Source organism: Monopterus albus, unplaced genomic scaffold (genome assembly GCF_001952655.1).
Source record: "Monopterus albus unplaced genomic scaffold, M_albus_1.0 scaffold54.1, whole genome shotgun sequence".
Lineage (NCBI taxonomy): Eukaryota > Metazoa > Chordata > Actinopteri > Synbranchiformes > Synbranchidae > Monopterus > Monopterus albus.
In genome coordinates, this window is record NW_018127934.1 from 2,132,037 (window position 1) to 2,148,051 (window position 16,015).

Here is a 16,015-nt window from a genome sequence, read left to right on the forward strand (position 1 = left end):
TACCCAAAGTAGGACACTGAAAAGTACACTTTCAAGACCTTTAACCTATACTACATTTTCCCAGTTCAAATACCTGTGTTGTAAGAAACCAGTGGGTAAAGAAAACAAATCTAGCTTCATTTTGGAAAAATGTAGATTCTACACACTTCTGAACCACAAGGGGGCGACAGTGTAGCATTACTGTTTCATGATGTTACTGCAAGTGTTTCATAACTCACCCGTTGCCTTCTGCACTTAACCTTCCCCTATAGCCTATTATGAAAATATAAACGGATCTCTTTGGCCCTATTATTTATATTTTTTAACAATCAGACATTTGAAACACAGAATGTCAGAAAAAGAATTACAACAGCAGGAAGGAGACCATGGTCACGAGTTGATACACAGGCCGTGAATCCAGTGTTTATGTTCCATCTTCCATCAAAGGTCACCGAGCAGAAAGCATCATAACAAACTCTGCAGAGCGAGACAGAGACAGCAGCAAATCCATTGATAAGGTCTAATGACACTAATATCATAAAAAGGACAGCATGGGATGCAGCCACATCATTATCAGCCTACATAAAATTGTACTGGAAACCGACACAGCTCATGGTGTGATGTAATAGCAAAATGTTTCCATTATCACCAAGTTAATGAAAAATTAAAGTGGTGATGCAGTGATGTATCAAAGCAACAAGGAGAAAGGATACAGGAACATTTCAGTTGAAAATTTAAAGCTGCATTAACTAAGACTGATCCGACTTCCTGTTGGATCAGTCCTAGTCACAAAGACTTCTACATTTTGAGTCAAAACATTAAAGTTTATGCAAGTATAAATAAAACAGCTACGCGACCACCTCCGAGTGTTCACATATGGTGTAGGCTTGTTTTGAGTCTCACTGAACCCTCTAGTGGCTGAACAGAAATGAGAGTAGCTTTAAGTATGACTGATTTCTTTCTCTCTCTCTCTGTTGTTGGGAAAAACTGGTTTTCTGGACAAGGATTGAAGCCCGTCCTGGATTTAAAAGGTTAACAACTCTAGTTTGCCAGCTGCCATTTTCCAGGCTCTGCTCATTTCCTGGTGTAATCAGCAATCAATTTGATTACAACTTGTTTCAGCTTGCTGTACCCATTATTGTGGATTCATTTGTTAATCAAGAAAGCTATTGATGTGTCCTGCCAATGAAACCCAGCTGCAGATAGCTTGAGGCGGTTTTTCCACTAAATCCATCTACTCGATCTCATCTTCCATTTCCCATTGTTCTCCTGAGGCACTTTGCTCTGAAAGACTTCTAATGGGAGGTGTTTGTCTGAGTACTAAATCTTAATTCCAGATTAACCCACTAGCATTAGCTCTGAAGGTGTTTCTCTGCTAGCCATTTTCTATAAAGGGAAGTAAACCAAGTAGAACACTAGCCCCGTCCTAACACACTCTGAGCTGCTACAGCTCCAGTCGCTGCTGTGGACAGTTGTCAGCCAGGTGCCTTGTCGGATATTCTGCACATGTGCCTAAACCGGACAGATACACTCAAGTGCTGCCTTTCAGGGTAATTAGTGATAATGAGGAGCACCTGCTCATTGATCCCTTCTGAGACTGACACACTTATTCATATGTACCCAATAGTTGTAATTGATTAGATTGCGGGGACAAGACATGCCTGCGCATGTGCATGTGCACATCAGTGTGTATACATGTGTATGACTGTACACTATTGTACTGTTTATTTGTTTGAAAGGTAACACGTAATGTAATTTCTGCTATATCCTCGAGCTGTCCAATAGTGTGTGTTCTTTGTGTGTAACATCTGACAAGTGTCCAGGCATGTGTATTGATTGACTTAATGCACTACTGATTCTACTGGACTGACCCTTCCAACCAATCAACCTTGACTTAACCATCCCTCCTTTGCCATCAAGCCTTTTCCCTGCGTCATCTCTAAATCTTTTTCTCCTTCTGTCTCTTTCCCATTCACTGACCAGTACTAAAATGGTTATGTTTTATTGTTAAAAGAACCAAATGTACTGTCGTGACTGGGAGACAAATACCGTACCTGCATGATTCATGAGGTGAATGCATTAGACTATTCAGAATATTTTAATGAAAGCCAAATGATTTGTCATATAACAGGCATTTCTCTTACTATTTTCTGTTAATTAAACACAGGACAGTTTTCAAATTGTGTTCATTATGTGAATTATCTGAAGCAAACCAGGTCATGGCTGTATACGTGCACACAACAGCAACACAGATGCAAGTACTGCAGCACTGAATTTAGTTAGGAATGGTTGGTATTTCCATGTAGTATGCTCTGGTAAATGCAGAACTGTGTTATTGTCGTTCTTTGATAAACCTTTTCACTCCCTTCCTACACATTCTTCCTCCACGTCCGGCACCGCTCACCATCAAAGTCTATGCTGCCATCTTTGTTGAGATCAATGTCGCCAAGGATCTCCTCCAGCTCGCCTTTCTTCAGCTTCTCTCCCAGGAGGGTCTTCACACCCTCCTTCAGCTCATCAAATGTGATCTTTCCATCACCATTGCAGTCAAACTGAAATGTATAGAGGTGGTGCAGAGTAACAAGGTGGGCACATCAACATGCAGTGAGTAAGGAGAGACCAATAAAATAAAAGTTGAAGAAAAATATGGGCAACACAAGGGACAGAGATAGAGAAGGACTAATATGGAGGAAAAAGTACAGTATCAAGAGAAACAAATCACACCATGGCTATGCAAACACAGAGAGCATGAGGTCCTGTAAGCCTGAAAACAGCTTGAGTCTGCAGATGGGGCAAACTCTGAACAGTGGAACTGAGCATTAATTCACTATTTATTATAAAAGGATTCATATGTGAGTTTCAGACCTTTCACAGCATGTGTGAAGAAGAGACAATGGTGATGTAAGATTGCATTCTTAAAATGTGTTTAATAAAAAAAGCACCATCTCTTTCAAAAGCTTTTTTTAGGGGAATAATTCTTTTGGTATTTTACAGGCTTTGATAAAAGCTTGATCTGCCAAGTAACCTCACTAGTTCAGGAAGACATTTTGTTTGTTTGTTTGTTTTACATGTATGAAACTTGTTATGAGTGCAGTTCAGAATCAGTTGTTTTAATGACAAAATAACTTGTATGTCCAAGTTCCTCCTTGCTTTTCATGAGAATAAAAGTGGTTAAATGTATAAGACATATAAATCTAACCCTAGTACCATGTTAGGCTGATATACTCCATTATGTTTTCAGTTATAATCACTAACAGCCCTTTATTAATGTGCTCTGTTTTGCAGTAACAATTACCAACTTATTATTCTCTGATGTGTTAAATGGCTGAATGCCAGTGTGTGAAGTTCTGCTTAAATAAATCATCATAAATCATGACTTAATTTGTCTTGCTTGGCCTGAAACTACGTCACACCAAGGCTTGGCTTTGGAGGACAATCGAATCAGTGTCTGTGTACTGACGTCAAAGACAGCAACTCAATAGATATTTCCTCCAGACCCACGAGGCAAATAGAATTGGACATGGCTAATGAGAACAAAAGGTGAAAGTAAATATCAAATATCTCTTTGGATGGCAGGGACCAGGCTATAAAAACCTCTTCAATATGAATATTTTTCCTCCCTTTATATTATTTTTTCTGCATTCAGGTAGCTGTCTTCTCTCCGACCTGAACACATGAGCCATACACTTTTGGTGTCTCTGTTGTACACTTCAAAGTAGTGTTACAGCAAGAGGTCCCATTCACTCGCTTGAAGAGAGACTTCTTAAGAGTTTCAGTCGCTGGGGACCTCTCACCTGTTTGAAGGCACAGCGGAGCTCCTTCAGTCCAACCATATGAGCCGTCTCAGCCAGCATCCTCGGCCCCATTAGCTCACAGAAATCATCAAAGTCTACGTGACCGCCCCCTGCAGAAGCACACACAAGGGGATACACACTCACACATGCACAGGCTGACCACAAAGTAATAACTTCTGTGCCTCCCTGGGGTGTGTGCTGCACATATGGCTTCATAAGGTTTCATACTTATAAGAGCACAGACAGTGAACTATAACAGTTCATTTTATCTTTCTTATTAAAGGTTTGTCTCCAGCCAGGAGTGAATAAGGAGCGCAGCCAAAGTTAAAGGCACTATGTGTGTCCCACACTAAATAAACTATTTGATTCTTAATAATGTATGGTTTATTATTTCACAGAAAAAGGGGTTTAATTTACTTTTTACAAGTATTTCAAATGTGCCACCACACTCTGAGTCTATGCCCCAGCGTGGCCACCCCGTCCAAAATTTGTCTAGATCCAGCCCTGGTCTCAGGACCGTTGAGGATGACAATCAGTCACGGGCTCAGACTCTTTGGTCACAGTAGGACTGTGAAATAAAAGACTGTGTCAGGCATTTAATTCTGTAATTTTGAGTTAGCAAAGGATTTTTTTACTTGCCTCGAGGTTAAGGTATATTTTTTGGCTGACTGGCTTTACCATTGTGGAGCAGCAGTCAGGAGGGATTTCCTATGCTGCCTTGAATTTTTGTGCCTTAAGTAGGTCAGTATGTAGTCGCTGAGCAGAAAAATTCTCCTAAAGGTCTTGAGGGATTGTTATTATTTTTAATTGCTAGTTTAATGCTAGTTGTACAAAAAAATAGATTGCATTTCATGGTATCAGTGTCTCTGTGGGGATTATACAACAGAGAATAAGCAAAAAATATTTAAAATCCAAATCTGTCAAATTAAAGTGTCAGTGAACACATGAATAATTCATATTACACCGTATGAAAAATATCATATAAAAAGAAAACATTATGTAACAACCATCAAACTCCTGTTGTTCAAAACTTCTCCTATTGTTTCCCTTTAACATTAAAGCATCACATATTTTATATGTGTATGTTCCTGCTATTCAATGAAGTGTGTAAAGATTATTATTATAATTTTTAAATAGTTTTGGCTGCAGTATCACATCAAGTGGTAATGTTGCAATAGAATACAAAACATTTTAGACACACTCCCTTGTAATTTACCATAACTTGTGTGTTTTTTTTTTATTATTTTATTTGAGCAGGTGAGTCCAGTTAACTAGCTGGTATAACAGTCGCACCCTGGGCCTTGAAGATCACTACTGAAAGACACGCTGCCTTACAGTATCGAGATGGCTGGTTTCTAGCCAAACAATTACACTATGAGCCCAGTGTTTTGTTTGTTGTCAGTGTTATTGTCCTGGAGGCTCAATGCTAAGTTACAGCAGACATATGCACATATAGAAGACTCTAAGACAACACCTATTGTTATCAGCCACGTGTAGCACACACTTCTGGTAAAAGGGTTAGTTCAGCCAAATACAACAATAAATAAACAAATAAGAAAAGATTTCTAATGTAGTCTTGCGATGTTTAGTTATATTTATTTAAGCTTAGATATATCCATGTCTGAGATGTCTACCTCCACATGATATGATGGAGGTGAAAGAAATTATTGTTCATGGTGCTTACAACGTTCAAGAGCAGCATCTCTGTTTAAAAGCAATGTCTTCATTGCCCTCAGAGCATCGTGGTAACAGTTACCACAGGGACTATTTCAGTAAAAAAATGAGCAAATAAAACTAAAACTATCTGCAAGGCTAGATAACATGAAGGATAAGAAAGAAAGTATTTTGGACACCCTGCTTTACCTCCTGAGCCATAGAAACCTCCATTAAGATTATGAATTAGGGTATTTCAAAACATCACACTCAGCATCTTCCACTCGTTTGTGTCCCATGTGCCTATTAAATGTTTATGGGAAGTCTTGGGAGAAACAGCTAGAATGCGTTTGTCCGGATTTTCAGGCCGTGCTCTGACACTAAGTACGTGTTACAGGGACAGGTTCATTAGGCATATGGCAGAAAAGCAGCAAAGTTAAACCTTAAGCACACATAGATCTATACTTGATCATTCAGGATAAATAGCGAAGACAAACATGACCCCACGAAGAGCAGAAAACACACCTGCAGACTCACAATCACACAGCCCTGCACCTGTAGAGTGAGGGACATTAATGAATGCTAAAATGTCTCCACTGTACCCAGCTTCACAAACAAACATCAGCTCCTCGTGGACTCACAGGAAGGAACACGCACAAACACCAGCACACGTTTTTGTGCAACACATCACTCATGCATTCAAACCTGCTCACTTCAGAAAGATCCATCAATCATGAACGCACACTCTAACCCCTGAGGATGAAATGAAAACAATGCACACACAAATATACCCAGATGTTTAGATACACACATTTCATTTTGATTTGCTGAATGATCTCAATGAGCTCCATCTCTGTTGGCATGTAGCCCATGGTCCTCATGCAGTCTGCGATGTCTCTGTAATGGATGAAGCCGTCCGCATCGTAGTCAAATTCCTTAAAGGCCTCCTGCAGTTCTGACAGATGCACAAACAAATGACAGCAACTGCAACAAACTGCAAAGTATATACAAACAAACAAAGTCCACTGGTAGCAATGATTACAGCACAGTAAGCTTGACTCCAGCAGACAGAACTACAGGACAACCAATTCTCAAAAGCTGCAAGATTGATTTTGTAAGCCTGAGTCATTGGCAAGCAGCATTTAAAGCCTATCTTCAATCTCTTAAATGAATCACGAAGAGAAACCAACGTAACTGTAACAAATATGTGACTGATAATTGTCGACCATCAACTTACCATCCAACTCTTCTGGCATCAATTCTCTCTCCTGCAAACCAAAGAAAAGAAAGACCAACAATGATTATAGAACAGCATCGGCAGAGGGGATGTAAAAATTCTGGCTGGTTTTAAAACAGACAGTTCTCTTGACAAATACTCTAGTGATAATGTGTATCACATTACCAAATTAGGATAACATGCATATCATGTCAACACTGCTACATGCTGACAGCAAACTCTAATGGGATTTTACCCAGCGATGCCTTTCTAATTTGCAAAATGGCACAATATCACACACGCCTTCGCGTGTGCACACACACACATCTGCAGCATCCTAAGATGCAGTATATGCACGTAAATACACACATGCAGCCATGTCATAGTGAGTTTCACAATCCTTAGTTGCACTGTCACAAAGAAACAGATATACAAATGTATACACGTTCCTGCACAGACACAAGACATGAAATTTGCATATAGTTGTGTGTGTGAATAATTCAACTGTTTTGACATTTGCTTTGGGTGATCTCTCCCTTTTTCATGCATTTTCAGTTAAAGTTGGGGCAAAGCTACTGTAACCACCAGGAACAGTCTCCACATAAGCCTAAATGACTGCAGCAAAATTTACAAATGCTACAGACTTAAAATAGCAATGTGTCAATATATTGCAGGGTTCAAACAGTTCAGCTAAAAACTCATAATTTGGTCATGAATTGCAATACTGTGAAATTTTGGTTTGAGGTGTGGGAGCTCCACATACTGTAGATCCATCATACTGTATACTGGGCAAGAATGTGCTCATATTTTAGCAAAAAAATATAATGGTACATATCACAATGGTACAGTCCTGAAAAGAGTGTGCTAATGAGCATATCTGTAAACACATTCTGACTTATATTCATATATGTAAAGCTCTGACGTGACATTAATCATCCTTTAAAAGCAACACAACAATATGTCTTAGCAAGACACCTTGTTAAAATCATTCTTGTGCCTACAGCATTTTGACTACAGGGCTCCTTAACAACGTGCAATTCTTTGACACAAGCAGCATCACATTCACAGGATGAAGTAAGAAACTTCCAAACTCAGTCTTAGTAATGAGCAACCGAGCCTCATATCACTTAGCACAAAGATGCCGCAGGCCTGAAGATATCTGTAAGTTCAAAGAAACAGAACTGACACCCAAGTAAAACTCTTACTGTAAGCACAGCTTATTTTTTTCCTCACTTTCATGCAGCAAGAGCAATACTGAGGCTCAACAGAGCTCAAAAACTGTGAGATAGCCACTCTAGTAGGTGGAAACTATAGTAATCTGTTCATAGTAGTATCATTTTACCTGGCTATTTTTAAAATGTCAAATGTTACTTTTATTCCAGCGTGTTTCAGATATATCATGCTTATTTCACATTTGTCTGTTGCTTTATTGAAACTATGCTGCATATAATGCATATAAAGGAGATACACAAGAATGACTATAAAACTAGTTTGAATGCTTTTCATTTTAAAAGATAGTGTGCCTTTGACCCTCAAGCCCATTTAAAGCTGACCTTACTTCTGCACTTTTTCATTTTTATGTCGCATCTCTGCTTTTAATCAAGTGTCAATTTTCCTTACTTTATTGCTACTTTTATTATGGAAAATACTTTTTCAACCTTGACTTGTTCTTTTTACTGCTGAAAAGTGAGAGATAAAAACGCAAATCAGAGCAGCAGGGAAAGTGAAATGCAAACAGAAGTGTAATATTTTTCCCCTAATATATGTTGGCACTGAGGGTGGCTAATACATAAATCATACAAGGTCATCCTATTCAAGTGCAAAATAGCATCAGGAAAAGGAGAAGCCCCCACAGTTTATTTGGAAGCTGTTTCACATGGCAGGCATTCAAATGATTATTCACTGTATAATATTGCCAGCAGAGTTGAAACACAAATACACTGCCAAGATGCAATTGCATCAAGAGTATCTAACTACATGTGTTCTCTGCTTTAGACTCTCATGATTTTTTATAAACCTTTTAAGTTTTAATGTGAATTTTGATGCTGCAGCATAAAAATAAGTGCAGAGTGCAGCACCGCTGTTTGCTCTGCATGGGATCCTCCAAGCCACAAGGGCATATTTAGATAGCAAGGTCAACACATTAATTGGATGTTTTTTTCATTCTGAAAGACAGCATGCCATGCAGACTCTCAATTCATCTGTCAGAACAAGCCCATTAACCGTTGATTTCATTCTGCCTGCCTTCACACGGCCCATTGAGCAGCCTTCTGCTTTGTAAGCATGGCACATGAACACATACGAGAGGTACGTGGATACTTTACTCATGGTCCTCAGCACTTAAAATGACCATAGAGTGCAATATGAACATAGTAAATACCCACTGATCAGTACAGTCATTACTGCTACACATCTGTCTGTCTTCCATTGTGGTTATATTAAACGTGTAAATGCACCAATTGTTTTTCTTTCTTTCTTTGTCCCTCCCAGCTCCTTCTTCAGTTGAACCTAATGAGGGCTGACAGCGAATCTTGCTAAGGGGCTTATTAAGACTTGTGTTGAGGCAGGGATTGGAAATGCTTCAGGGTGGATGGTCTCCCTGCCTCAGTGTCAGAGGGCGTTCTGAAATGATGCAGACCTCACTACCTGGCTACTAGTAGATTCAACAAAAGGAGATCAGTCATGGCAGATGAGGTAGTATCTAAGGAAAAGAAGTAGAAGAGGTGTCCAAGGTCATTGCACCGGGTTTTATTCTCCATAAATTGCTTTTAAACAATGAAATGGTTCCATTAGTTATTAAGAAACCTTGTTATGAAACATCATTCAAATCTTCACACTCTCTCCTTGGCGTGATATCTTTTACAGTTAATCCCTCTGCTATGATGAAGACATTTATGGAAAGGCCTTTGGTTCTGCTTTGTAATAAGGTCTAAGCACGGTCTCATAAGGTTATATCACACTTTAAAGGATCTTCAGTGAGATTTTTTCTTTCACTAATAAATAGTTACCTTCATGCCAGAGTTCTTTGCTGTTGCAGCTCCCCTCCAACAACATCTTACTGACTATATTGATAGTGAAACTGAATTTATATGTTTATAAAAGTGGGATTACTGCTCCTCAAAGTTCCTCTGAGCCTTTTCTACCCAATGTAACAGTTTTAAGCAGTCAGTCAGTTTCTTCTTGGAAGTGTCTCAGAATTTACTGTGAGACTGATACATTTTGTGCTGCAGACCAACTTAACTATTCTACATTTGCTGTGAGACTGGGCTGGAAAATATATATCCGTCAACTATAAATCAGTTTTTAGCAGAAATGCAGAAGGTGACACTGAGCTGGATTAGTTGTTGGATCATTTCCCCATTAGTCCAATGCCCTACAGGAATTTGGAATGGTGTTATCAAGGCCTGGACAAAGCCAGTGATTAACAGTGGCCTGGTAGTGAATCAGTCTGAAGTGAGGAACTACTGGAGTGACTTCTTTCAAAAAAGCTTTAGAGGAATAGGTAACATCGTACAGACCTGATCAGATGGTTTAATGTTTTTATGGACTGAAGGTGGGGAATGATATTGACCTTCTACAGTCATTTGACCTGATCTCTATCAGTGATTAGTTTATTGGATTTTCACAGCTCACTACAGCCACAGCCATTGTTTATGCTTTCATTCAATAGTTACCACTTAGAATCAGCTGAACAAATGGATCCATTTTCCAACTCAAGGCAATTCTGTGTAATTTTAAAGTCAATGTAATGTTAATTCTTTTAGCTGTGACACAATCTATAAACTTCCACTTTATCAGCCTGCCTTTGCCAGCTTCTCTCAACAAGCTCATGGCCTGTAGAGATCCCAAATTAAGTGAATGAATTGGTGGCAGCAGTGCCCTGAAGCTTAGAGAAGCAAGTTTATAACCAGATGGTGTCAAGCTGTGACAACATGTGAGTATGGGTTACAAAGTGCAGCTGAACCGACCTGTCCAAAGAGTTTATCGAGGTAGGAGATGTAGGCAGCAGCCACCGCTGAGCTGTTGCTGAGGCTCCTTTTACTGCGCCGACGAACCTTCACCTCTCCAGAGCCTTTCCCCTGGGCCGAAGAAGACTGTGACTTTGAGCTGTGAAGAGTATATTTGAGTGCGAAGTGTTGAGAGCCGTCATCATCAACACCAGGCCTATAATATACCCTCCTAACTTTCTTTAACAAACTGTCCCTTTTTGGTGATAGTATTACAAAGGTGTTATTCTACTGAGAATCTCTTGAAATATTTGCTCCGCTTTAGTGAAAAGGCTGAAAACCCCTAGCAACCCAATTAACTAGCCAGTGGATACATCAGACACTAGGCAAAGGAAATAAAGGAAGTGCAGCTGATGTACCAATTGATGACACTAATTGGGTGCACAAACTTTCACCAACCTACTCCCCTTGTCCTAATCAATGTTGATTAGAAACAGAGAATGATAATAACCAGAATTTCCTGGAGAGGCTGAGCTGAAGGGCCTTGTTTTTGAATCTCCTAGTAGCAGGCGATCTGCCAGCTGCAGCACCCCTCCCTCCTTGTGGAGACATGCTAGGTGAGAAAGAAGAATTTAAAATGCACTAAAGGTTGTTTAATAATGTCAATACTTTTTTATAACCAACAATAATAATCAAGAACAATGAATTCTGTGGATTGTCATATGGACAGAGCATCCTGCTGACGAGGTTAACATGGACTCACACTGCATGGAAGAAAACTGTTTAACTGACAGTTTAGAGGCACTATTACCCAGAAACTTTGTACAGTAAAATGGTAATAATGGTGAGTCTGTCTTTATCTAATGAGTTGCTTAATTTCTACTGTATAGAAAAATAAATGAGATACAACTCTTGACTCCCAAAATTGTGATTAACACTGATTTAACAAGTAGGTTTGTATAAAAACTGTTTCCAAATGGTTTGACAGTCATATTTTCCCCAATTCTTGACTTGGAGTTTAGTTACAACTTTAAAGCTGTATACATTCACTACCAGTATTTTAAGCTTTCTCTCGCAGACCTGGCAGCAGAGGATGGTCTACTCTCTGGTCCTCCCTTTGCACTTTTCACGGACATCCTAGAGGGGAGAAATAGATACAGTAAATGTAGAGGGGAATGTTAGGTTAACTGGTGACTCTAAATTGCCTGTAGGTGTGAATGTGAATGTGCATGGTTGTCTGTCAGCATAGCCCAAGTCTCTTGTATGATTCTTCCTCGCTCCTTGATCCTTCAAAGTCATTCTGGTCAAGCAAAAATCGAGGACATCCCTAAACTCTTACACCTGGTCTGAAGAGTGGGAACTGGGGTGGACTTCAGGTGAAGGATTGGTAAAAAGGATGTCTCATGTCCCTAAAAGCGTGCTTCCTTTATTCCTCTTTCCTTGCATCTAAGACACTAAGACAAGGAAAGCCCAAGTGAAGGAAAGGTGAATGCATGTAAGAGACGAGGGGTGTACCCTGTGTGTCAGCCCTGTGATAGGCTGGTGACCTGTCCAGTGTGAACCCCACCTTATGCCCTATGTCAGGTGGGACTGGCTCCAGCCCCATGTGACCATCTACAGGATAAGGAGTATAAATAATGGGTGATGTGCAAGTTTTGGAAAACTATCTAGCACCTCTCAAAAGCTAACCACGTCACCCCACCTTCTTTGTGCTTTGCCCAGACTTTCACCTACATCCCAGTATAGCTCTCCACATTAAGTTATGGAGTATACTGCAACTAAAAAAAATATTAGAAAAAAGTTAGTAAAAACCCTAAAATGTTTGGGAGTCAGGTGAGAATCACCTGGGAGTATGTCAATACAACTGACTTCATTCGTAATACAGAAAGTCATTTCATTCTTTCAGCATATAAAATATTGATTAGAGCAGCTTCAACTATACTCTTTTATCTTGATTTATTCCACACAGTTTTTACAGCTTGTAAAACAAGAGACACAGCCATAAGATTGACTGCTTCATCTTGAGGGAGGGGATCACTCCTATCCAATTGAGAGACATTAATTTTGACAGGAGGACACACACCCAAACAATAAAATTAAAATCATAGGCAAATAATGAGAGTGGGTGGAACGTGTACAACAGATGAGATGAATAGAACATGAGGTGCAGAAAGGCTGGATGGAGTGAAAAATCAAAAGATGGGAGTGTGTGAGAGTGAGGAGAAGCAAAAGATGAAGAAAAGGGGGAGTGAATGACAATCACATGTGTAGGACTTACAGAGGGGGGGGTGGATGAGGAGGGCAGATTTATGGCTGTCTGATTAATGTTCTGTCATGAACCTCTTCTGCAGTTCTGGCTATCAAAACCTGATGATGAACGACTGTACTTGGCAATAATGTGTTATAAACCTAACGCCTCACTCCAGCATCTCACATGCCATGAAGGTGATGTGCAGACAGATACCAAAGATCTGCCACAGCAATCGCCCCTCAGAGCCACATAGCCCACGACAGACTTTAATGAGAAGAGACGCAAAGACCAGTCAGTCCACTAGAAGTTATGCTAGAACATTTAAGGTGCCTCTGCCAAGTCAACTGCGTTCCCAGCTCCCACTGCTGTTGAACTGTGCTACATTATACAGAAAGGTGTTTCTGTTGTTTCCTCTAGCCTCGCTCATATAAACGGAGTGGACAAAATAATAGAAATGCCTGTTAGTATAATGCAATACAATCCAACAGCACCACAAACTACTCATACAGTAGAATCAGTACCTCTCTAAAGCACTTTCAACAAAAAACATACATCATGACCTTCGTGAATGAAGGATTTAATGCAGCACTGTTGCAGTAGGTTTAGCTAGGTGTGCCTAATAAACTGCTGAGTGTATACAATACATGCAGACAATGGTAGCTCAAAATCTACCAAATATATGTGTAAGTATACACACACAACACATACAAACTTTTTCCACCTGCCCACCTTTCTCTCTCTGCCTCACGTACACGTGTCTCTTTCACTCATCCAAACACTCACGTTGCAATCGGGGTAAAGCAAGATATCTAGAGTTTCATTTGCAAAGGTCCAACTTTGTTTGCCTTAAGAATTACTCTCATCTTCAGTAAGCACAAGTCCCATTAGGGTAAACAAACACAAGCACACTGACATGCACAGACTGTACACATGTGCATTTCACTACACACCACTGAGCAGCACCTTGTATGTCTGCATTTCTCTTCCCTAAGTGGCCAATTGCTGTCAATCACTGAGCCATCAAGAGCAATTTTAGATCCTAATCATGTTAACTGAAGTAATGAAATGAAGAGCTAGGTGGACTGGTCTAAAACAAACATGGTTAACACTGCTGATGATGGGGAGCAGGCTGTACTCAGTGGATGTGATGTTACAGTAGGAGAATGATGGAGCCTGGCTGGAGTGTTAGGGGTTAATGACTAAACAGGAATTCTAAATATATTTCACAAGAGCAAGTAGAGCAAAGGATGTCATATAAAAAAGACTTACATACAGTATGCACAGACACAGATGTAAAACACACAGAAAACTGAAAGCACTCAGAGATCATTACTTCACCAAAGCTGCACAATTCTTTTAATTTGTTTTTTTATTTGAGAAACTGTTTTTTCTGCATCTGGATGTGAATCTGCATCAAAATACACACATGACAAGCTAATTGACAGAGGTCATGATGTTGGAGAATGCCTCAAGCCTGTCTGTGAATACAATTGTGTTGTAGAAGCATGAATTGTGCAAAATATCAAGTGAGTCACGCTTATGGCCACCGAGGTCTGACTGATTAAATATATGATGATGCTGTAGCATCACATTTTGTTTATATTCTGCCAGGATACTGCAGAATTGCTTAAAGTTGATGCACCTGATGTGTAAATTTGGCTTCCACTGTAATTCAATTAATATCAAGCTACCCACACCTAATACACTTTTAGCAAGTTCTTCCAACCAAACAACACAATACTCATGCCATTATAATGTTTTGGTTTTGGTCATTGGTTGTAAAAATGATGGACAGTCTCAGAGCTCCCAGAAGTGAAGCCACCATGTCTTGTGGTAGCTAGTTGCAGTATAGGTCATAAATCCCAACTCATCCATGTTAGGAGATGGAACACGCTAAAAACCCAAGGTACATATCATATACATTTTTCCCAGAGGTCACGTCTGTGTTTTCTGGTAGATATTATCACTTTGATGCATGTATAAGTGTTCATTTTTCTGGTTATTTGATGATATAAAAAGGCATGTATTTCAGTTAATTTCACAGCTTTGACTGGCGGTCTGATGCTGTCACTCCACTACTATGCAGAATTTGGTTGCCAAAAAAGCAAGATGGCAGCCACCGTATTCACAATATTTTGGCCTTATCTTTGCATAGTGGAGGGAAGTGACGATGCTATGTCCATCATATATATGTCAGTGGTTTAGGTGGACATGAGTGTAGTCCATATTAATGGATCTGTGTAATCAAGACTTGGAGATCATCAGATGAGATCAACTCAGTTGTTCATTAGTACACAGCCTAAAATCACACCAAATGCCACTAAAATCCATTGAGCAGTGCTTAAGATACCCTTCCAAAGTAACAGTCAGACAAATGAGACCAAAAATGACCTACTTGGCATATACAAAGACACAGATGGAAAAAGAGAGCTCCACCTAGATTGGTCATGAGTTCAGGTAAGGCCTCACCTGTCTTCATACTCTGCCTCTGTTTTACCTTTGTTTTTGTTTTGTTTTTCTAGTTGCCTGCTGACCAGTCAGAAGACAATCAATCCCAGAGGGCCACCAGCCTGCGTCTGATCCCTAAACTACTGATAGTAATGCATTCACCCCCCCAACAACTCAATCTGTGTCACAGCTCTAAAATTAAACTGTCACCTTCAGTATTAGTGCAGATAGGGAGGAACAAGGGGCAAGAATGAAATATTTTTCTCATTCATTGACATTTTTCCCTGTCTCTTCATTTGGGATAATCTCCTTATTGCTTCATATATTTTTTTCCTCTTCCTCCTTGTATTTTTGGAGGTCAGTCTGATAATCATAGGACAGAGCTGATTTGAAAGTCTGTTGATATGACTGCATTATATAAACTGATATTTTTAGACCTTAAAAAGCATTTGATAGTATGAGCCATGAAGTACTTACATGTTTTATATATATGAAACATGAAAACAAAAGCAATTTTTTAGCAATTTGTTCTTCTGTTTATAAAAATAATCTATGCAGCAGCTATAAAGAGTAAGTGAGAAGTATATGCTGATGACACAATCACTTATATAACTCCTCATCAGGCTGAGAGTTGTTAACTAGGCAGCTGGTCAGTGTCTCCCAGTGACCACAGGAAAACTGCTTAACAATAAATTATAGTTTCAATGTGTGTGAATGAAAAAGTGTT

At 39.6% G+C, this 16,015-nt stretch overlaps 1 protein-coding gene across 1 annotated transcript; it reads right to left on the reverse strand.

The window, feature by feature from the left end:
- Positions 1-407: 407 nt before the first annotated feature.
- cabp4 (calcium binding protein 4) lies at positions 408-11,720 on the reverse strand. Its single transcript, XM_020602129.1, has 8 exons — positions 11,670-11,720; positions 11,101-11,202; positions 10,611-10,749; positions 6,664-6,694; positions 6,238-6,381; positions 3,774-3,883; positions 2,384-2,531; positions 408-456 (listed from the first exon to the last, which is right to left on the reverse strand). Exons 2-8 carry the CDS (start codon positions 11,199-11,201, stop codon positions 428-430), a joined length of 702 nt encoding a protein of 233 aa, XP_020457785.1. The 5' UTR covers position 11,202; positions 11,670-11,720; the 3' UTR covers positions 408-427.
- Between the last annotated feature and the right edge of the window lie 4,295 nt (positions 11,721-16,015).

Excerpts from the sequence above, each read along its gene's own strand:
- cabp4 (XM_020602129.1), bottom strand. The coding sequence starts at position 11,201 with ATGTCTCCACAAGGAGGGAGGGGTGCTGCAGCTGGCAGATCGCCTGCT. Across the intron at positions 3,884-6,237 it reads TCAGCAAATCAAAATGAAAT|GGGGCGGTCACGTAGACTTT; the intron begins GTGTGTATCTAA and ends GTGCTTCTGCAG. Across the intron at positions 457-2,383 it reads TGGCAGCATAGACTTTGATG|AGTTTGTTATGATGCTTTCT; the intron begins GTGAGCGGTGCC and ends CTCGCTCTGCAG.